Source organism: Sciurus carolinensis, chromosome 5 (genome assembly GCF_902686445.1).
Source record: "Sciurus carolinensis chromosome 5, mSciCar1.2, whole genome shotgun sequence".
Classification (NCBI taxonomy): Eukaryota; Metazoa; Chordata; class Mammalia; order Rodentia; family Sciuridae; genus Sciurus; species Sciurus carolinensis.
The window spans coordinates 86,057,645-86,080,295 of NC_062217.1; the positions used below are offsets into that span (position 1 = coordinate 86,057,645).

The 22,651-nt window shown below is 42.7% G+C and overlaps 1 protein-coding gene across 3 annotated transcripts in view; it reads left to right on the plus strand.

Moving 5' to 3' along the window:
- Cryl1 (crystallin lambda 1) overlaps positions 1-20,476 on the plus strand; it is a 185,564-nt gene extending 165,088 nt beyond the window's left edge. For all 3 annotated transcript variants that reach the window (XM_047552618.1, XM_047552616.1, XM_047552617.1), the window contains exons 6-8: positions 12,568-12,673; positions 19,500-19,606; positions 19,918-20,476. In XM_047552618.1, the coding sequence (XP_047408574.1) occupies positions 12,568-12,673; positions 19,500-19,606; positions 19,918-20,031 (327 nt within the window). In that variant the 3' untranslated portion in view covers positions 20,032-20,476. The remainder of the gene's footprint in view (positions 1-12,567; positions 12,674-19,499; positions 19,607-19,917) is intronic.
- The last annotated feature ends 2,175 nt before the right edge of the window (positions 20,477-22,651 follow it).

Below are 22,651 nucleotides of genomic sequence, written 5' to 3' on the forward strand. Positions count from 1 at the left end.
ATAATAATGATTCTGTAGACAATCCTCTTTGAAAGTCGAGTGGGCACAAGAGACAGATAATAGCTTGTGACACTCTATCCAGGTGCAGACATTTCTCCATCTTTGTTCCTGTGATGAGGCTAGTTAATGAAAACGTGTGGTGGTGGGGCATGACCAAAGGCAGCTGTTTTCTTCTTAGCAAGCCCAGTTTTCAGGTAGATAAGGGAATATCAGAGTAAAACCTCTTCTGGCATCTGCTGATATCCAGGACTCATACCAGGGTAGCATATTGTGAGGAGATATTCCCTGTGCCCCTTTATCCCTGAGCTGCAGAAATTCAGTTCTTGGCTTTTTGACCTGCCAGGGAGGGTGTAGTCTGCACTATCTGGATAAGACTCCTTGGGATTCCAGAATTTTGTCACTGGGCTTCATTTCAAACAAAAATGTCAAGCATTGGAGAAATTATAATCAAGTGTGCCTCAAGGGTCATTACTCAAATTGCAGATGAAGCTTCTCTGGAAACTTTTTATGGACCTCTGTTGACTGTCATTGATGTGAGGATGCCACAGGAAGGACACCATGAAGATCATCTGCTCATCATGGTCACCTCAGTCTATGTAGTGCCGTCAGAATTTGAAAAGTACTTTCCTTCCACTCACATGATTTCCAGATATTTTGAAATCAGTTCTTCATACCAGGAGATACACATTGTTACTTTTACTTTATACATTAATAAAATGCCCAAGAAGTTAAGTGGCTTGGTCTGCTCTCCACAGCCTGGTAGGGAATTCAGACCTGTTCGCACCTTTCCTCTGCTGTAGTGTCTGCATTCATGAAGTTGAGATGACACAAGCCTACTTCTTACTGGGATATGATGAAGGTTAGGTGGGGTTGTATGTACAAAGGGCTCAGACCAGTCCTGGCACAAAGTGTATGAAAATGTTGTTTCTGAGTCCATTGTTCTTTTTTGCACTCAAACGGCCATCACCAGTAACACACAAGTTGAAGTAGCTCACATCTTATCTGTGCAGTGATGTCCCTGAGAGCAGAGTGGGCTCAACTGGGAGCTGATGAGAAAATCAGCCTTCCACAGTTCTGCCCCAGACCTGTGTTCTACTACCCCAGATCAGAATCTGTGTCATAACAACCCGGGAGATTCTTATGTAGTGCCCTGTTTGGAGAAGTCCTGGTTTATGTGACTTCCCTGAGGCTGGACCCCAAGTCTTGATGTACTAGTTTTCATCTGTTCTAAGACAAACTCTTTTCAGGAGTCCAGTTTCCCTGAACGCAAACCTACATATTACAGGTGATGATGTATCCTAGTTGTATTGGTAGCATTTTTTTCTTCCTTAATGGGAATTTAATACTAGTTTAGTTTTCGGTTGATGGAGTCTTCATTTCCATAAGATACAATGTGCATCACTTCCTTGGGTATTTGTCTTTCTCATCTATTTTACTTTATCTACATATCAGGGACTCTGGCTTCTGGTTCTTTTTATCTCTTTATCCTGCCTGTAGTACAGAGAAGTGGGATTACCTAGCTGCCTGCAACATGTGAAAGTGGGGCACCTGTGCCCAGGTGTCTGGGGCTTGTGGCAACTAGTTCAACCAGTAACCTGCACATTGTGAATTGCTATGCTTAAGTTAAAATGTGAATTAGAAAGCACCTTTACAGATTGGTAGGTGGAACCAGGAAACTGAGGGGGTGACCATACCTTAGGTGTGAAGGAGATGGCCTAAAATGTTTAAATTTACCGCTGTAATCACCTCTTAGAATTCTCTCACATGTGCTGTGTTCACATTGGTGGTAGGTGGTCCTTGATTTCTTCTTCTTTTTATAAACCAGCATCAGTATGGGCTTCGTTTTCCACATTCACACGAATCCTTCTGCATACCCAGCATCCTGAGCCTAAGCTAGCTCAGTAAGCATCCTGCATGTTCTGTCCTTTTGGACCATCTGGGTGATACCGGACATGGGGACTTTGCCTTGGTGACAGTAGAAATAAAACCAAATCGGGTGAGCGAATATACAGCAAAGCTTTCATGATGGGCTTCTACTTGAGAAGAGACACTGCACTGATGGAGAGTGTCAGGCTGACTCTCAGGACAAAAGAAAGAGTTTGATTCTTGGGTAAGTGGCGGGGAGGTGGGCTAGAGTTTAGGAATGGTAACTGGCTGTGGGTACCTTTCAAAAGGTGTTTCTCATTTCCTGGGTGAACCCTTAATCTTGAAGGAGTTTTCTGGTCGTCCTGGTGATAATCATCCTATCTCACATGGATGTGGCACCCTGTATAAACATGTCTGTCCTGTGATAAGGATGAGTTGGGTAGCTGTTAAAAGAACACGAGGGTGGGGAGTGAAGAAAACACAAATCATAGGCAAGTACAAAGGTCAAGGGCCCAAGGGCCCTGCTGTTTGGTCACTTTTCAAGAGTATGTCCTTTATGTTGTTTGAAGTTGGAGAGTCATGGTGAGAGTGACCTGGCTTTAATGGTAAATCTGGTTTCTGAGACTGTTAAGACTTTGAGAATGAGTAAAAGGGTTGGGAAGGGCACATATCATGCTTTGAGTAGCTAACTAGTTGTGAGTTAAGGTGGACAGAGGGAGAAAGCACATGCCATGCTTCTAGTAGCAATGAGTTAAGGCCCAGGGATGCATTTGCCCTTTTCCCCCCTTGGTGGTTCCTGACTGTTTCATGGAGAGGCTCCAGCAGATTCACAGCCATGAGTGCCCTTCCCCTTAATCCTTCTAGCTCCCACTTCCTTTGAAGTTAGGTAAAATGAACACAGAAGACCTGTGCTTTTTCTATAAACCAACCTGGGCAGGTGGCCTGTGATGGAGCAAGACATTTGCCAATTAATCAGATATCTACTCTCTGGAAGAACCACAGTTCAAATCAAGGCCTCTGAGCAGGGAAAGAAAGCAACAGGGCAGACTCAGGCTAATCCCTTATTTTTCAGACTTTGGGGTCAACAAAAGTGAGAGCAGTCTTGCAGCTTGAGGCAGCAGATGCTTAACAAGAGAAAGCTTGTTCCAGGCAGCTTGCCTACAGGCCTTGGAAGGTGGGATTATACTAGAAATGTTTCTTCAGAGGGAAAACTTGGGGCAACGCTATGGGGTGCTTGGGCTGTGGCTTACCTGGAATGTGCCCAGTGGGAAAAAGTTGAGGCTTGAGTGAAATATTACAGCACAGGCTTCGATGACATCTGTCTGTGTGCTTGACAAGAAGGGTCATGTAGAGTGATGGCCAAGATGTAAAGGGAAGTCAGAGGAGCCGAAAAAGACCCAAGCCTCAGCCTGTCACACCACACCCTCAGCTGGAGCATTGTTATGTGATATATTTATATTTAATTCGACCATACAAGTTGTTTTTATTAAAATAATATATAGAGTGAAAGAAATAATATATAGGCTAGGCCAAGAAGCCTCCATGGTTGCTTCCAGAGTTCTGCTTTTCTTTCTCAGAGCTGCTCTGAGCCTTACATCCTTCCAGAAACATCCTTTGTTCCCGGCCTGGGCCTCCTTCCAGGCTCTGCAGAGGTTTTCCTCTTCTTCTTACTCACCTGGCTTCTTGCATGCCCATCCTGCTTTCCATCCTGCCCATCTGTCTGTTCCTTCTCTTCTGGGTATCTGCCCACTGCCCAGTGCAGGTACACTGGAGTCTTGCAACCTCCCCCCTCCAGTGTTTCCGATATTGCTATAACTTCCTTTTTTCTTTCTCACCCAGGTATAATCTACCCGACAAAATATTTCCCAAGATGTTTTTCTGCCACTGCTGCATTGCTTATTCTCTCTCCTGAAGATACAGCCTAGGGACTAATAGTCACAGGACTGCAGGCACCTAGGGCAGGCTCACCTCTCCACCTCCTTCATGCTTTGGGCCCGATTGTCCCTTCCCTCTCAAGCCTTTCTCTCATCTCCAGAGTCAGAGTGGTCAGTGTGTCTGTGGTAGCAGGTGTGTCACTAGAGGGTATCGTGGAGTTTTCTTGGTTTAACTCTTGTTGCTCTCACCTCATGAAGTTTGCTGATGACTGTCCTGGGTCTACAATGTCTATCTTTTTCCTTAGCTCCATTTCAACAGAATCCATATGCTGCTTCTTAATCCAGTGACATAGTAGCATATCTGTTGAGCCTACAGAGCTATTAGAGCCAGCACAGCATTTATTCACCAGGATCCTTGCCAGCTACCTGAAACCTGTCTTCTTTTTGGATTCACATGCAGAGAGCTCCTTGTGAATGACCTGCCATCCTCTATTCAGAGACATTAAGAGAAAAGAATGCTTTTCATTTTACGGTGGCACTAAATGGGCATGTCAGTGTTCCCAGAACTGTGTCAGAGTCCGGTCCACATTCAGGGGTCAGTGATTGTCCAGGGTTCACACCAACTACTGGGAGAGGCTTCATTAAATAGAGAGGTTGTTCATAGATGAACATAATCTGGTACCCTGAAAAGCTCAGTGAAATACTTCACAAACTGAGCCAGCCAATGACACACTAGAAGGATCATCCACCACGATTAGGTAGGATTTTGCTAGGAATGCAAGAATAGTTCAACATACACAAATCTGTAAATATAACATCACATTAAGAATGTGAAGCACAAACCCATATGATATCTCAGTAGATGCATAAAAAGCATGTGGCAGAATTCAACATCCCTCCATGATAAAAACTCTAAACAAGTTATGTATGAAAGGAATGATTAAAAACTCTAAACAAGTTATGTATAGAAAGAATGTGTTTAAACACAAGAAAGGCCACATATGACAAACCCACAAGTAACATAAAATCTCATATATCATATGTCAACTCAAATCTCCATTGGGTAATTATGAAAGAGGGGGCAGACAGAAACAGGGCTTATGCTGTGCTGCATTTTTATTTTGGAGGGAGGAAGTTGGGGCTTATACTTTTTTGGTTCAAATCTCTTTGTAAAAAGTTTTATTCTTAGAGGACACCTCAATTAAGGTACAGATTGAGCATCCTGATCTAAAATTCAAAGTGCTTCAAAATCTGAAACTTTTGAGAGTAGAGTTCACAATGTTTCAGATTTTGGAGCAATTTGGCTTTTTGGACTTCTGGGTTAGGCAAGCTCAACTGGTAAAGTCTATACAAACATTCCAAAATCTGAAAACCTCTGAAATCTAAAGTACTTCTGGTCCTCAGCATTTGGATAAGGGATATGTCAGCCTAAATCACTACCTTTGCTGCAAGGTAGTAAACTTTTTCACATTCATGCAAGAGTGGATTATTTTTGTTGTTGTGTTTGCTTTTAAGGTCAAGACCTTGCTTCTCTTTCTTTCAAACTCTGCAGTACTGGTATTTTTCTCCCTGGAAGCATTGTCATATACACAGCATCCAGAGAAAAAAAGACACCAGAGAATTATCACTGGGGCCCAAGAGCTCTGGAACACCCCTTTTGTTGGGGACAAAGTCTTTCTTCTCTTTCCTTTCATTTTTGGTCTCTTCCCACTTTAAAACACTTTGAAGGAAATTTAAAGGGTAAATACCTGTTTGCCCTTCCCCAAGTCCAAATGCTTTCCTCTTTCTGAGTTCCTGTCTAGTCTGTATTATGAACACTTACTCGCGTTTTCATTCATTTGTAGTGGTTTCAGGATATGTGATTTATTTTTAAAAATTCTCCTAGTGCGCTTGTTTTGAGGTGGCTTCAGGTTTCTGTGATGATAGTGTTGCCATGACCTCTGCACACATAGGCTCTTTCCTCTGGAGTCTTTATTGGAATAATTCCTGGAGAGGGCATGATCTGTCAGAGAGTAGCATTTTTATGACTTGATAGATGTGGCCAAATTGCCTCCTGGAGGGCAAGACTCGCCTCTTCTACCAACCACAGGGTACGTGGGCTATTTCCAGCAGCCCAACCAGAAGGGTCCAGTTGTGTTTCTCACCCTCTTTCCCTGAGCCCTGACTCCTGAGCGTCCTCTCAGAAGGCTCTTGACAGGACAAGTGAGTGTTTATGAGCATGATTCAGTGGTCCTGTTGCATCACTTAAATGTGGTGTTCAATCGACTCTTCTAGAGTTAGCAGAATCTTCCTGAGTCATTCTGTTTGAATGTCTGTGTCCTGCTTCCAAGAAAACGTGTAGGTATTGGCAAGAGGCTGGCTGCTCACAAACCTAACCACAAGCCGGTGAGTAACAGTGGAGTAGCACTAAGCCATCTTTTATTTTCTCCTCATTAAGATCTATTTGCCTCACCTTCTCCCTGGTAGGGGCGTGGGTGTGGATGGCTAGGTCAGGTCTTTCTTGCCCTTGCTCAGAGCCAGTTGCATATTGCGTGGAGGGGAAGCAATGTGTGGCAAAGAGAATAGAAAACAAAAATATGTAAGACTATATCAGTAGAGGGAACTAACTCGTGGTTCTTGTTCATTTCCCATGAGAACCTCATGAATCATTGTGGTAGTTCTCAATTTAAACTTCCAGATCTGGAATTCTCTTCCTCTCTAGACTGTTTGCAAGAACTCCAAGCTCAGGATGTTTCCAAAAGGGACAGTCCAGAACCCTTGACTCATGTCTGAGTTTTTTCTACACCAGTAACTATTTTCATCCAGCTGACTCTTTGACATTCTGGAGACAGGAAGATTGTCAAAGGTACATCTGTTCCATCCTTGCTCTCAGTAAGAGATGAGGTCCAAGGTCCTTCTCCTTGGACTCTGACCTTGGATGATACAAATTAAGCCCAACCTTAGGTGACTGAAGATGGCAAAGTCCCCTCCATTTCACTGTTGTATTTCACTATCTAAAACTAACCTGAAATAAACCCTTTGATGACTCTTCATTTTTCTATTGTTTCTCAGTTAAGGTGATGGTTGAGGAGGGTTGGAAGGACATGTTATGGCCTGGTCTACATTCCCGGGGAGCAAGTCTCTATTCCCAGTGGTGAGGTTGGTGGTAAAGTAAAAGGAGTATTTGCACAGAAAAACTTGACAATATAGGAACCAGGGTGGGGAAATTGAGCAAACAAAGCACAAGACCAACAGCTGGGAATTATACAAGGAAAAAAAAGCATGAAGAAAAATGAGAAAAGCAATGGAAATAAAGGCATGCAAAATACATATGGATTAAATAAGAAAATTAAGTATAAGTGTAGAATGATTAGAGAGAAGGAAAAATAATTCCATGCAACTGGCAGATCCATAGAGGCAATAGTCACAGGGACTTCATTCATCAAATATTGTACACCTCAGCCATATGAGACCCCACCTGTCTTTCCCTTCTTCTGAGTCTATCAGAGGACTATATGCAGCAGGGCATCCAAACCTTTTTTCTATTGTTAATCTTTAGATATATCTTGCCCCTTCCTCTTCCTACCCCACAAACAAATAAAAACACTAGATCCCAGATACCTGAAGGTGAGGACCATGCTTTGAATTTTGGTCTCCCAAAACGGGGCTTGGCTAGTCTAGAGCACCCAATTGTTTAAACAAAGTTTAGGTGTGGCTGTACGGGGATTTTGTAGATCAGTTAATTTTAAGCAAAGGAGATTATCCTTTATAATCTGGAGGGCTATATCCAATCCATTGAAAGGCCTTAAAAGCAGAACTGAGACTTCCCCTGAGAAAGAAGAAATTCCACCTGTGAACTGCAAGGTTAACTCCTGCCCCAGAGAAGCCAGTCTGGCCTTCTGATGGTTTGTCCTGTGGATTTTAGACCACTAGCACCAGGGTCATAGAAACTAATTCCTTGAAGTCAATCAATCAAAATCTTTCTATACATACATACATACATACATACATACATACAGTGGTTTCTCTCTATCTGTGGGTTCTACATTGTGAATTCAAGCAACTGTGGATTGAAAATATTCTGAAAAAAAAAATGGCATCTATACTGAGCATGTATAGTCTTGTTTTCCTGTAATTATTGCCTAAACAATGCAGTATAACAACTATTTGCAGAGCATTTACACTGTATTGGTTATTTTAAGTCATCTAGAACTAATATAAAGTATATAGGAGGATGTGTGTAGGTTTTATGGAAACACTACACCACTTTATTTAAGGGACTTGAGCATGAATTTTGATCTATGAATTTTGGTATCCCGGATGGAAGGGATATCCTAAAACCAATTCCTCACAGACACCAAGAGATGACTCTGTGCACGTGTACTTCTCCTACCAGTTCTGTCTCTCTGGTAGAACCCTGACTGACACATTTTTAAGTTTTAATTATACTTAAAATGTGCATCATAGTAATCAAGTACTTCATTTTCTATCTTGCATTTTTTTACTTCATGGATGATTATCTTGTTTCCCTCCTACCCCAGCCTGGGCATTATTTTCAGCACACCAGGTACAAAGCATGTGCCTGGGCCATGCGTATGTGTCAGTTGATTATGGTAAATCTCAGATTTAATTAAAGAAAATAAAGGCAAGAAGTATTTCAATAAAGGGTATTACTTACCACTCTGTCTGGGTCCTACTCACCTGTGATTTCTCAGGACATGGTTACAAAATCCAGGTTTTGAACAAATAGTTATCTTGCTGTTTGATTTTCTGTATGATATTTTTTGAATCTTAACCACTTGGGGCTCTTCCTTTATACACGTGGACTTGAGAATTTTACCACAAAATGAAGGAAGTACTGATAAATGTTAAAACTGGCCTTGATTCAGGTTCCATTATCCAAAGAAGAGTGCTGTGCTCCATCTATTTTCCAAGAGTCATGTGTCAGTTCAGTGTTTCAGCATAAGCACTTGTTTCTGCCTATTTTGCACATGGTTACTTATTGTAATTGTTATGGTAATTTTAGGTCACAGATGTCACAAGGCTTTGGGTGGAATTGAGCTCAAGAGCAAACCTGAGCAGAGCTGAAACATATCCTAAATGTGAACCCTGTAGTTAATGCTGAATGCAATGGGGAGAGGCTTAAATGTTCGCCGCAGCAATGTGAAATTTCAGTTGGCAAGGAATTGAACTGAATTGAATTGAATTGCCTGCAATTATTTTCTTTCTCTGGATTTAGCTTCTTGGTTAAAAACATAGACTTTGAGAAATCTACTTTAGAAATTCCACAGGGGATAGAAAGGAATAAGGGAGTGATGCTATCTAAAGGTTCTTCCCTATTCTAACTTGTTCTACTGGTATACAGTGACTGATAAAAAAATAGATAGCCTTTCTCTAGGTGAAATAGGAAAGAGAAGGGAATATTTGGGAATCAGAGGACATGAGGTTCCCCCAAGTGATGATGCTGTGCAGACCATCCCTCTCAAGTTGTAGTTAGTTCAAAAGATAGGAATCAAAACTTACTATTCTTGAGCTGGGGTGTAGCATCAGTGGTAGAATGCTTGCCCATCATTCATGAGGCCCTGGATTGAATCCCCCAGCACAAACAAAACTTAACTACTCTGGGTAACTCACCTTTTGTATATTTTGAAATCCTTTAAAAATCAGTTCTAAAAATACTAACCCCAATTGTAGAAGAAAAGAGCCAAACCAAACAGCATTGCAAATGTAGGGTGGCTTCCATATTTGCATCCTTCACAGTTTGAAGGCTAAATGAAAACTTTAGCTTTTTTGGAATGTTGATCTGGAAAGCAAGGCTAAGGGAGGGTCCTCAGGGCCCCACCTGGATGCCTTTCACAGCATTCCGGAACCTACAGGGTGCAGGAACCCATAGCCAAGGCCATCAGGCAGCCTAGAGAGAGTCCCAGAGCCACTCCTCCTGCCCCAGTGCTTGTCAAGCAGGGAGAGGCAGGCAGGAGTGACAGTTCACATCAGATGGGTCACTTGGTGGTTCTGGGCATTACCATAGGGCTTCTGTGGATTATTTCTTCCTCATTGAGGCCCCTCCCTCCTTACAACTTAGTTCTTAAAAGTGAAAGGAGGTGATACTTTTCAGCTCTCCTTAGCAGAACAAGTGAACACATGGTGGGATGATTTAGAATGACTAGAAAACCCAATGAGATACCTTTGCACCCTCACAGATCAGCAAAATTTTGCAGTGTGATGACGCCCAGCATTGGAAAAGACACGGAGAGATGGGAACCCTTCTGACATGGTGCCAGAGGCAGTGAGCATGATGCAATGCTTTGGGGAGCAGCTTAGCATTGTCTAATAAGATGACGAATGAAGGCCTGCCTGTTGTAGGCCCCAGCAGTTCTACCTGGACATGAGCCAGAGCCTCTAACAAGAATATTCTGTCTCTCTGTATTCAGGAACCATATACTAGAAACAATCCAGAGGCTCATGAGCAGCAGGATGGAAATTAAACTGATATATGTTTTTTTTTTTTTTTTTTTTTTTCCCAAGGATTGAACTCAGGGGCACTTACCACTGAGTCTCATCCCTCACCCCCTTTTATTTTTTATGTTGAGATAGGACCTTGCTAAGTTGCTTAGGTACTTGTTAAGTTTCTGAGGCTGGCTTTGAACTTGCAATCCTCCTGTCTCAGCCTTTCAAACTGCTGGGATTACAGGTGTGCACCACTGCATAGGTGTAAACTGTGATTTCTCTAATCAACAAGCATGGACAAGTAACAGACTAGCTACATACAACATAGGTGTGGAGTTTTTTTCCTCTTCCTTTCTCTTTCTTTGCAGTACTAAGGGTAAAACCCAGGGGTGCTGTTCCACCCTTAATATCTTATTTTTTTCTTGGAAAAGGGTCTCACTAATTTGCCCAGGCCAGCTTTGAACTTGTGATTCTCCTGCCTCAGCTTCCCAAGTAGCTAGGATTATAGGAGTGCACCACCATGCTGAACTAGGTGCATCTTTTGTGTTTTTGTTTTTGCAATGTTGGGAATCCAACTCAGGGCCTCATGCATGCTGAGTAAACATTCTGTCACTGAGTTATGCCCCCACAGCCCTAGCTACATCTTAAAAACATAATATTTAGAGATAGAAACAAGTCACTCAAGAGTGCATACCATATAATTTCATCAACTAGAAGATTTGAAACAGGCAAGACCCAAACTCTCCTGTTGATTAATGTAAACATAGATGTCCAATCTCAAAAAGCCAAGAGTGGTTATTATTAATGTCAGGATGTTTATCTCCAGGAAGGAGTGGGTAGGATGAAGTGGGAAAGATGGGTGTGGTTCCAGGGGGTTTTCTTTATACTTATTCTCTGCACCATGAGCTTGTGCATGTCTTTGAATGTTTATGTCTTGCACATACATATATACCCAACTAGATGGAAAGTGGTTCTTTGAAGTGGAGTTGCTCAGTCAGACATGACTTGTACTTGCCCCTTGTGGGTGGCAGGTCTGTGTGTTCATGTTGATTCTTTGACTCCATTCTCTTGAACCTGTCTCACCAGAGTTCTCTCAGATGAACTGGGGTGGTCCAGACACCTACACAGACCTGAGATCACCTGTGACTTCCTTGGCATTGGGATGTGGGGGGGGGTGGTGGGGTGTTGCAAATCCTGCAACCACCAACTGCCTTTGAATTCTGGGAAGTGTGAAGTTCCAGCAGGCCCCAATGGTAGGGGGCACTCCAATCTCTGGGGGCCCAGACCTTCCCAGGGCAAAGGCTGTCTACCTGAGGTCCCGAGGACCACCACAAAGCCTCAAAATCCTCCCTTAGCATTCTGACAAAGGCTTTCTTCCCAAGTAGAACCCCATACAACCCTTTCAGGGAAAGGAACTCACCCCATAACCCAGAGTGAAGGGAATATGCTTGGTTGGCCTCTTGCCTGAGCCTCCTGGGAGTCAGATGTATAGTAGGTGGATGTGTCTCTTGGGCATGGGAATCAGGACCCCCAGCCAAGGACTGGCAGGGGCCACCAGGGCTGCCAGTGGAAAAGGTGGCACGGTCAGTGGCCTCTTAAGATGGCAGGTCTCCCAGTACTCTGTCTGTGAAAGAAACCACTCAGGAAAGAAGACCCAGAGTTGTTGATTCCACACTAATGCTACCAATCTGACCACTGAAGATTTAGGGGAAAATGTTGGCTTCTCTCATGTCGAAATGCCAGAGGTACAAAGACCCTTAGGTGGGAGTGAAAGGGCAGTGAATTGCTGGATCATGCAGATATTTATTTACATATCCCTGCCTGGTTCCTAAAGTCATTGGAGGCAGCAGCTGTATGAAGAATGAGCCAAGAAACACAGATGGTTGCTTGGATATTTAAGCTAAGCCATATAATAACTTGCCTCTTGCTTTGCAATTAACATTTGCAGAAGATTCTAGGGCCCCACCTTGGTAAATAAACCCTTGGTTCTAAACTGCATTTCATCAAATAATGGCATTTCTTACAACTCATTAAAAGCAGAACAAGGCCAGACTTGCAGGCAGGTAAACCTGAAGCACCTTCCGGTTCTTTGGATGGCTCTGATCTTATACCCCACCTCCTAGGCAAATATCCAGAAAGTCCTTCTTGCCCTTCTCCTCTGATACTTGGTCCTCGTTCCTCCCTTGCCCTTCACCCTCTCCCATCTCTAAAGCACATGGTCCATTGGCTGTAGGATGGGGATGATGATCATACAGATTGATTGCTGGTATGGAAAAGGTGAATGAGTATTTGGCCATTTCACAAAACAGCCTCTTTCAGGATATATATGTATGTGTGTGTGTATATCTATATTTTCTTTCCAGAGAACTCATCCTTGTGCCACCCCTTGTTCCCCATGTAGGACGGAGTCGTGTCTCCCTGCGACTTGGACCTAGTCATGTCAGATGGACTGGGCATGCGATATGCGTTCATTGGACCCCTGGAAACAATGCACCTCAATGCAGAAGGTATGCATCCGGGTCTAGGATAGGCATTCTGTGCTGTTGAGTATTTCCATGAGTTTTATGAACAGTTGAATTTTGCTGCTTCTCCTCCTTCTCCTTCTCTCACCCCCGATGATTGAATAGAAACAGTAACATTTGTGGGAGACAGTGACCATTCCTGGTGATTCACAGATCTGGGATGGGACACAGAGGACTGTGCACTGAGATGTAAATCCACATGGAATCTGGGAACCACAGGGCTTTGAGTGGTGACAACCACTTGGGTGGAAACTAAAAGAAAGAGAGGGACATGATGTGATAGGGACTTTGCTGTGGAAGAAAAAGTGGTATTTTCTTGAAGAAGGTGATGATTATTTACAAAGACAAGAAGAAAAAATGGTGAAAAGGATGAAAAAATAGGAGTGCAAACTTAACCAAAAGGAGCCTCTACTGAAGGTATCTTCTGCCTAAATGTGAATGACCTACAAGTGTGCTTCCCTTTCAGAAGGTCGGGCAACCATGAAGCTTCCACAGGGCAGGACCTGGGACAGGCACGTAGAACAGGGCAGGCCGGATGTCTACCCTGAAGCTATCTTCAGAAGCCCAGGGTCGGGGTGGGATCCAAACGTGCTTGTGATCCCGTAACTCTATGGGATCTTAAGAACAAGAATGAATTCTATCAATTAGATTTTAAATGATCCAACACAGCATTTGTAAAACAACCAATAAAACCTATATGAAATTAAAATGCATTTAAGAATCAACTCATGAAAATCTGAAAATAAGCCACCTAGATGTTGTGACTATCTCTTGGATATTAAAATGATAAGTAACTTTTATTTTTGCTTTTCTGTGTTGTCATGAATTTCTACGATTGCTGTGTATTACAGCAGAGAAAGGGAATATTGTACACAGCTCCATGGTCCGGGTTTAGCAAAGGATGTTAAGAAACTGGGGCTATTCCAGGAAAAGGTGACCAGAGTTGTGCATGCATGTGTATTCCTGTATTTTGAGGGGGTAGAACCAGAATAAAAGACTGGACATGGCAGGCAGTGAGGTTTGATCTTACTACCATGTGTTGGCAGTACCTGGGACCAGCATCCTGGGAGGGACCACGCTGAGTGGGCGAATGAGAGTTCATGTTTAAATACTGAGAGGACACTCCTGCAGGGAAGGGGGAAGTTGGAGTTGATCACCTCTTAGAGTCTGTTCGACTTCAGTTCTATAATCTCATGATGCTTTGATAATAGTTCAGTCAATTCTCACCACAATAGTTATGAAATGTACTTTCCAATAATAGTTCAAGGCAGTTTTACTGGACATGTTCTTGTATACAGCAGATGCACATGCAATTTTGTGAGTGGACTGGCTATGTGTAACATGCAAAATGCAGCCCAGTAACTTCTTTTTATAAAGTTGAGCATTGCGAAGAGCATCTGAAGGAAAAAAGGAACCTCTCCTAGCCCTTGGCATGCCAGTTTTATAAGAGGTTAACCATTGGACATAGGAAGATAGTGTAAAGAAAGATACCTTCATATAAGTGAAATAAGTGAAATAATTTTGAAGTAGCATTAAAATAGTCCTGGATAATTTCAAATTTTTTTCAACCAGACCTTATAAGTGGTGAACATATTCAAGCATTTGAAAGGTTGAAAGGTTTACAGACACTGCCTGATAACCACCATAATTTTCTTTCTTTTTTTTTCTTGTGCAAAATAAGAATTAGAGTATCATGAGAAATTGATAGGGAGAAAACTGAGAACAGTTTGAGTCTCAAACAAATAGAAATAGGAGCCAATGACATCAGAAACTCAAGAATCAAATGGGGTGGCAGACAGGAAGGAGGCCCACAACAATTTTTCAAAGCAAGCCGATATGATAAGAAGACCTAATTGACTTAATATGATAATGGGAGACGGATGTAGTTTTCAACTTCAGAGCATTCCAAAGCCCAGAGTTGGACAGTTATAAGATCTGGCTGGGAACCAGTGGAAATGTTCATTATTCTTCATAGTGTCACCCAGAATATATCAAGATTGGAGTGGGGAGGCTTTTTTTTGTTTTGTTTTTGCTGATATTGTTTTCACAAATCCAAGCATCTCAGGTTGACAGGCGTTCTTCGTCTTAAAAGCTACCATTTATCTATAACTAGTGCAAATATTTTAGGATTTGTTTTTAATCTAATAAAGCAGTACTTGAAAAACAGGAGAGCAGCATGCTTACTCTGCCTTTTTGGCTACTGTAAAAAGCATCACCCATGAAGTTGACAAGCTCTCAGAATAGTGGTTCTGGCTTATGGAGCCAGTCAGCTGGGTGCTACCCTGGCTTTCCCACTTCCTAGCCATATAATGTTGGGTAAGTCAATTAATTCAGTGCACCTCAGTTTTCCCACCTGTAAAATGGAGCTGACAATAGTAAGGAACTCCCAGGGATGGTGTAACCAGATGAGCCTGGTGTGGTGGTGCATGCCTGTAATGCCAATGACTCAGGAGCCTGAAGCAGGAGTGTCTTCAGTCGAAGCCAGCCTCAGGATCTTAGTGAGATCCTGTCTCAAAAATAAAAAGGACTGGGGAAGTAGCTCAGGGGTAAAGCATTCCTGGTTCAATCCCTAACACCAAAAGAGAAATAAGAAAGAAGGAAGAAGAAGAAGAGGAAGGGGAAGGGGAAAGAGAGGGAGAGGGAGAGGGGGAGGGGAGGAAGGGGAAGAAAGAAGACAAAGAAACAAAGGAAATTAGAATTAAGCCAGATGGAAGCACTTAACTGGGTGGTTGGCACAGATTAGGTCCTTAATAAATGTTGTCTTCATACAGTTTTGTCTTGTTGTTTGTTTAATTTACTACTTTTCCACTATTTTTGTTTTTAGTTGTGTTTTTTCATTCTCCCCAAAAGATTTACACATGCATAAGAGAGAGATACAGAAAAAATAACATAGAATAAATACCACTTAGGACTTTTTTCCCCCCACTGTGGAAGAGAGAAACCTCAGAATTAGGTACCTGGTTTAAATGTCTGGTTTGTTTCTTTACTGAGCTTTATAGTCCCACCTTGTCCCTGTTGGCTGTTTGGTTTCTCCTTATGTTTTCTCTTTTCTGTGAAATGACGGTATCTCAGGATCTGGTAGTCCCTGGAGTTCACCTCCAGGGTAAGTAGTTGTTTACTATTTTGCCTCACAAATTTCCTCTTTTGTGTAGACACTTTTTTTTTTTTGGAGTGGAGGTTGCATGCCTGTTGGATTTAGTTCATTTTTGTGGAGCTATCATTTGCCAATGGAAATGGTTGAGCTGATGGGGCTACAGGTGCTTGGTGACACTAAAGGGGCCCCAGGTTGGTTCTGCCTCCCTGTCCGGGGCAAGTCCTCACTCAGGTTTGGTACTTTGATCCTGAGAAGAGACATTAGATAATATCGCTTGGTGTTTTGGGGCCCTTTTTGATCTGCTTTAATAAGCTCTGTGAAACTCTGTCTCTTAAAGCAGGTAAATTGACGTAGGTGTGGGTTCATAAACTGGGTGAAAATCAGACTTCTCCAATGAGTGTAGCAATTAAGCAGTCTCCAAGAAACCGAACACCCAGAGCGGCACCTGTGGCCACCCAGTGCGTGTCAGCTGGGTCTATCTGTATCCAGGTCTATTCCAGTGCTCACCCCTGCCCCTTAAAGATAGGCAGAAAGGCTTCCTGCCTGGGCAGCTCCAGGTAGCTGTTGGTTCAGAATAACCTTCACCCTGGGGAGCTAACAGCTGAAGAATCCCAAGTTAATAGGAAAAGCTAAATCTCATGAAAATCAATTTTTCCATTTTTGAAGAAATTCAGTTCAGAGTCCTATGAAAAGCTAAGCTCTCCAAGGGTTTTTGGAAGAATGGAGCTCAAAGAACAGAGGAGTGGAAGCTTAGAAAGAAAAATATAGGGGAAGTCTAGATTAAATAGAAATAGAAGGTGAGGATGAAAGGGGGGTCGTGTTGTGCTTTTCTCATTTCTGATGAATTTGGCATTTTAGAGTGATTCCCATTCAGTTCTCCTTTTACGGTATACAGAAGCCAAAATGTTGTTGAAAATAAGTAAAAGCCCCCTTTTACTTTTGTCTAACGTGGAAAGAGTGATGTTGCAAACTCCAGTAACCATCATGACATTCTGGGACATTGTTGTTAATGATAGCCCTGAGGTGGGTCATTATCAACTCCTTGTATTGGAACACTCAGGGAGCCCTGACAGGGTGCTGGGTACTGTGTGGACGAAGTGGAGGGGCCACACACATTCTGTAATGAGCATGTGGTACCAGTTCCTTAATTTTGCCACAGATAGTGGGATTCTTCATCCCAGAGATTGGAGTATATGTCACAAAAAGGATTTTTATATTATATTATTATTTTAATTGTTTTCATGAACAAATGGAGGGGGTATTATGGATTGTATTTTAAAGAGTTTCACAACATTTTCTTCTATGTTGAAATGAATATCCCTTTAAAACTTTACAAATTTTATGAAAGGCAGTAGGGTGAAAGTTCTAGAAAGTCTCTGGGATATTTGAGTAATTTCAGGGATAGTGAAAGGTGAACCCTTGTTCAAGGAATGTAAAGTAACTCAGAGACAATATGTGGCACATGAACTGACTCCCTTGGCGTTGCTGCTCACATGGGAGTGGGAGACGGTTGGCTTCTGAGAGAATCTCAGGAACTTCTGCCTTCCCTATAAGTGGGTGAATAAGCAGCCACAGTGAATTTTCCCATTTCTTCTGTTAGGGTTTGGATCTTAAATGTCCCTCAGAGGCCCATGTGTGAAATGCTTGGTGGCCAGCCTGTGGTGCTGTTGGGAGATGGCAGAACCTTTAGGATCTGGGGCCTAGTGAAAGGGAGTGAGGTCACTGAGGGGACCCTGGAAGGGGATATTGGGACTCAGCCCCTTTTTCTGTCTTTTCCACCATGGACTGAGCAGCAAGGCTCCACCAAACACTCTACACTATGATAACACTTTCTTGCCACAGGGCCAAATCAGCAGACCCAAACGGCCATGTAGTGAAACCTCTAAAACTGTGAACCAAAATAAACCTTTCCTCTTTTTAGGTTGATTATCTTAGGTATTTTATCACAGTGAGAGAAAGCTAATTAACACATCTCCTCCTTTAATATTTTTCCAACTTACTCAATTCTTGTGTCTCTCTTAAATGTCCCTCAGAGGCCTAAGGAGGAATAAACTATATTTGTGTCTAAATTTTATCATCTTTAGTTTGAATAAATAAATAGAAAAAAATAAAGTAGTTAATTCCTTTCTGGAAGGAAATAAATATATAGGTTATTTTCTGGTCTCCAGAATCATTAAACTATCTGGGATAAATGCTCAGGGCTGGAACATTTACAGAACCTTCCAGGATTCTGAGTTACCAAGTTAATACTTATGTGAAATGAAATGAAACTTTCTTTAAAAAATCATCCGTCAGTTAATGCAGCTTCTAATGTCAGAAAAGTTGACAGGTTTGATGTATTATCCCTTCAAAACACTGTCTCAAGACTTTAGCAAAACTGAAAGAGAAGGAAAATTATTTGAAGCAAATAAAATGGAAACCCAGAGAATTTAGGCTGACACATCAAAGCAAGTCAATCAAAACTAAATCCCAAAGAAGCTCTTTATTTGTCTCTTCTTTTAAAAGGAGTATCTAGCACTGATCATCTAAAAAAAATATCATACACAGTTTTCACGGGATAGGTGAGAGCCAGACTTTGGGGTCTCTGTAAATTCTGTTGTGTCATTTGTACCCTCATTCTTTTTAGCCCCCATGACCCACTGCTGAGGCTTTGTGGTTTTGAAAGATGTTAGAAATGGGCCTGAGGGTGTAGCTCAGTGGTAGACCTCATGTTTACCAGGCACAGAGCTCTGAGTTTGATGCCCAGCACCACAAAAAAGAAAAAAGAAAAAAAAAAAAAAAGAAATGGGCAAATGATGGAATAGCCAGGACTTAGAGACACCTCCATCTCCAGGATCCTAGGCCTGGCTTCGGATACCTCTTGTCTCTAAGCACATGCCACCGCAGCCCTGGGGCAGCAGGGTGAGGCAGGAAGCAGGTGCTGAGTAGACCAGAGCGGGTGCCATGGGTGAACCGGATTTGTACTATCTTCTCTGTGCATGTCAGATTCTCAAATACAGCCTTGACCTGAATCCACATGAACCCACAGTGATTGTGCTTTTTCCTCCTCCTCCTTAAAGGATAAACCTCATCTTCATGTGTTTCTCCACCAAAATTGTAGGACACTGTTAGAATCCTAAAAATTGGATCAGCTTCTGGAGGGCTGGGTCAGCTGTGCCTGGAGTAAATGACATGCTGCCGGGCCAAAGCTTAAGCGAGTGATAATACAGCCTATCTGCCTGGTACCTACCACCTTGTAAATGCTTGCTGAAGTGATAATTGAAATTGATGGCTTATGAGCAAGATGAGTGAGACCTTGACTTGAACTTTGACATCATTGGTTCATAGACAATGCATTCAAGCCCTGCACCCAAGTAACCTTAGTAATCTGTAGTTGGAGATGCTTTCTGAGAAGTGAGGACTTACTGTGATATTTAGTAAATCAATCAGTGTCTGTGGGATGCACCAATGAAGGTGACATGACAGGCCTGAGGGACTCAGAGCTTTTCACGGTTTTAAGGTTCAAGAGAAAGTACAAGGATAATGACTAATGGGAAGGGTCCTCTTTGCCCAGGGCTAACAGGTGATGCACCTCCTATCTCTGTTTTTCCTTTATCACTAGGGAGAGAAGAATGTAGCTAACTTATCCCCAGGCAAAACCCTCTGACCAGGTTTTTCAATTTGGAGTTATAGAATGTTTTTGCTGATACAGTGGATTCTTTTTTCATATCATTTCAGGTATGCTAAGCTACTGTGACAGATACAGTGAAGGCATGAAACGTGTCCTGAAGACTTTTGGACCTGTTCCAGAGTTTTCCGGAGCCACAGTTGAGAAAGTTCATCAGGTATGTAGACTCACTGCCGAGAAACGGGCTGGCCTCACCTTCCCCTTTGCCTTGGGTGGGGCTTTTAGCTGGAATCTTGGCCCTTGATTTTGATGGTTCCTTTTTCCTGACTTTGTGCATGGATGCATCCTGGTCACTAGGAGACCCTAAGAACGAGATTTGGAAAGCTGGTGTTGATTGAGGGTTTTCTATGCTTCTTGTGTCTTTGAAAGCACTGTGTGCATTTTACATAAATAGGTAAAACACTTCTCCTCCTGGCAAAGTATTTCCTCTTCATGCTGCTTTTTTCCTTCCACTTTTCCTTTTCCCAGGCCATGCGCACGAAGGTTCCTGATGACCCAGAGCACTTGGCTGCCAGAAGGCAGTGGAGGGATGACTGCCTCAAGAAACTTGCCAAACTGAAGAGTCAGCTGCAGCCTGAGTAAAGTTCTTGTAATGCTACCATCACTCCTCCATTAAAAGACCTGTTTGGGAAAATTAAAAGCACTTGATCCAATTTAGGTTCTTGACCTAAAGATCTGGAGCTTGCTTCTCTGCATTTAACTGCATATGGCAACAGAGGCCAAATATCTTCCAGTCACTTGGAGACATAACCCCTGGACTTGGATGTCACAGTAGCTCTTGGGTTCTGAGGTGTGGGTTTCCTGCTGCCTGGGCAAATAGTCTAAAGATTTTCACCTTTTCAATGCAATGATATATGTCCATATTTTACAGCCAGTGATTGTGGCTTTCAGCTATTTTAATCTGTATTAAAATATTTTTGTAATTATTTTCTAACCCCTTTGTGAGTGCTCTGTGGCCCTGCATTTGTGAGGCAATTACCTTCATTTTGATGCTTATTCTGAATTAAAGTTTTTGATTCCATAATGACATCCTTTTCCGCATGTTGTTTTTCTGAGAACAACAGCATTCAATTTTGATGCTTGGCATATTTTGGAATGATCACAATGAATGCACAATAAACAAATACTTTGTTCTGGGTACTTTATCATTCAGTCAAAATCCACCAATTTGGGTCAATGTTGCCCAAAGTTGGTTCCATGGTGCCCTGTGGCTCTCTGGTCAGATACGTTTGAGGAACATTGACTGTCCAGCTCATGGGGACTTTTATGTTGGTAGCAAATGAAAGGATGCAAAGTTCCAAAAAAGATATCTATTAATTTTAACCCATATTCCATTATCTTCTTCCAAAGAATAAAACAGAACTGGTGTTCCAGAGGGATTGTACACAGGGGAGCTTGGTACTTGAGAGGTGTGCCCTGGAAAGTTTTAAGAAGTTGGCCTGTGAGCCTGGGTTTGGGTAACAGGTAAGAGTCAGCCAGCTCCTACCAGCAGAGGGAGAGGGTGGGGAAAGGCCCTGGTGCTCTGGGAAGGAAGGTGGTTGCCAGAAAGTTCTGGAGGGAGGCTGGCTGGGCCTGATGGTGAACAACCCTGAGGGTTATGCCAATGGTTGTTTTTTCACCTGGGACCAAAGCAGTCTGGGGAGAGTCAGGATCCCAGCAAGTGCATTCTGATAGCAGAAGGGACCCAAACTGGAAATGAGATTGCTGTGGTCCAGGTAAGGGCTATAAAGGCAGGGAATGAATAAAGATGCTAGCAGGGTCAGGCAGCTGTGTTGTGCAAGGTAAGAAATGAGGAAGGAAATCTGAATGTCCCAGATATTAAAACTTTACTGAAAAGATAATGTGGCAAGATGTGAGGAGGATTTCACCTAGAAAGGGCTCCTCCTTCTCTTCATCTGATTAAGCTTCAGGCTCCCCTTCAACTCTGATGACTCAACCCCTCACTCTTCCTGACTGGCTACTTCATGGAGCAGCAGGCAAGCCCTTGCATTTCCTACAGTTTCTGGGTCCTGCCACCCTCTCTGGTCTTGTCTGCTGAATCACTGCACTGTTCTCAGTGCCTCTCTGATTCTGAATACTGTGTAGTCTCCAGATTCGGGCCTGGGGCACTGATGTGAGGATGACCTCGTGGGCCAGTGGGGCACACGGGGAGCCCCTCACATAGTCTGTCTGGCTCGCAGCATCGATGAGCCATGGGAGTTCTAGAAGGACTGGCCATAGGGCTTTTGGTACCAAATGTGCAGAGGCAAGGCCTTGGGAGAGCCAGGCAGCAGCAGCCACAGGGTGGTGTGAGGTGCTGTGTGGCAAACAGCAGTGGGAGCACTGTGTAGGAGCAAACTCATTGATATATCTATGGTTTTTTTAATCCACTTTTGCTGTCAAGTATTTTTGTGTGAATTTTAGGCATGTTCTGAGACACAGTTGGCCTCCTGTATCTGAGGATTCAACCAACTGAAGATCAAAGCTATTTGGGGGGAAAAATTCCAGAAAGTTCCCAAAAGCAATATGTACAATTTTTCCCTAGTCATTACTCTCTAAGTAACATAGCATAACAGCTATTTAGACAGCATTTACATTGTCTTATGTATTATAAATCATCTAGAGATGATTTAGAGGGTATAGAAGGATGTGTATAGATTCATGCAAAAGCTACACTTTTAAGTAAGGGGTTGAGCATCCACAGATTTTGATGTCCACAGGGATCCTGGAACCAATTCTCTGAAGATTCAAAGGGATGACTATATCCACATTATGGCAGACTTGACGAGAAGAGAACATTTCAGCAGAAGGAAAGTGATGGATGAAGCCATCCACAGATGGTGTCCGCCCAGCTGTGGAAATTCTTCTTGGTTGTACTTTTAGCCATCGCAGTATATAAGGAGGAGGAGTCAAAGAAGTGATGTGCTATGAAAATGCTGAGAGATTCTTACCTAAAATCTGGAAAAAAAAAAAAAAAGGGACTCTTCAAACTGGAGTACAGCAGAGAACATATTTGTGGTTCAGGACTCATCTTCAGAAAGATGGTTCTGGAAATAACTGAATAGTCAGGAACTGCTCTGATATGTAACTATAAGGAAAGCCAGGGATGTAAGCCCAACCTCACACAAAGCCCAAGCAATCATGACTTTTAAAGAAAGATCATCAGAAAAATGAGCAACTCTGCTTGTGAGGAGGGCTTTCTGCTTTTCAGTTTCTCATTGCT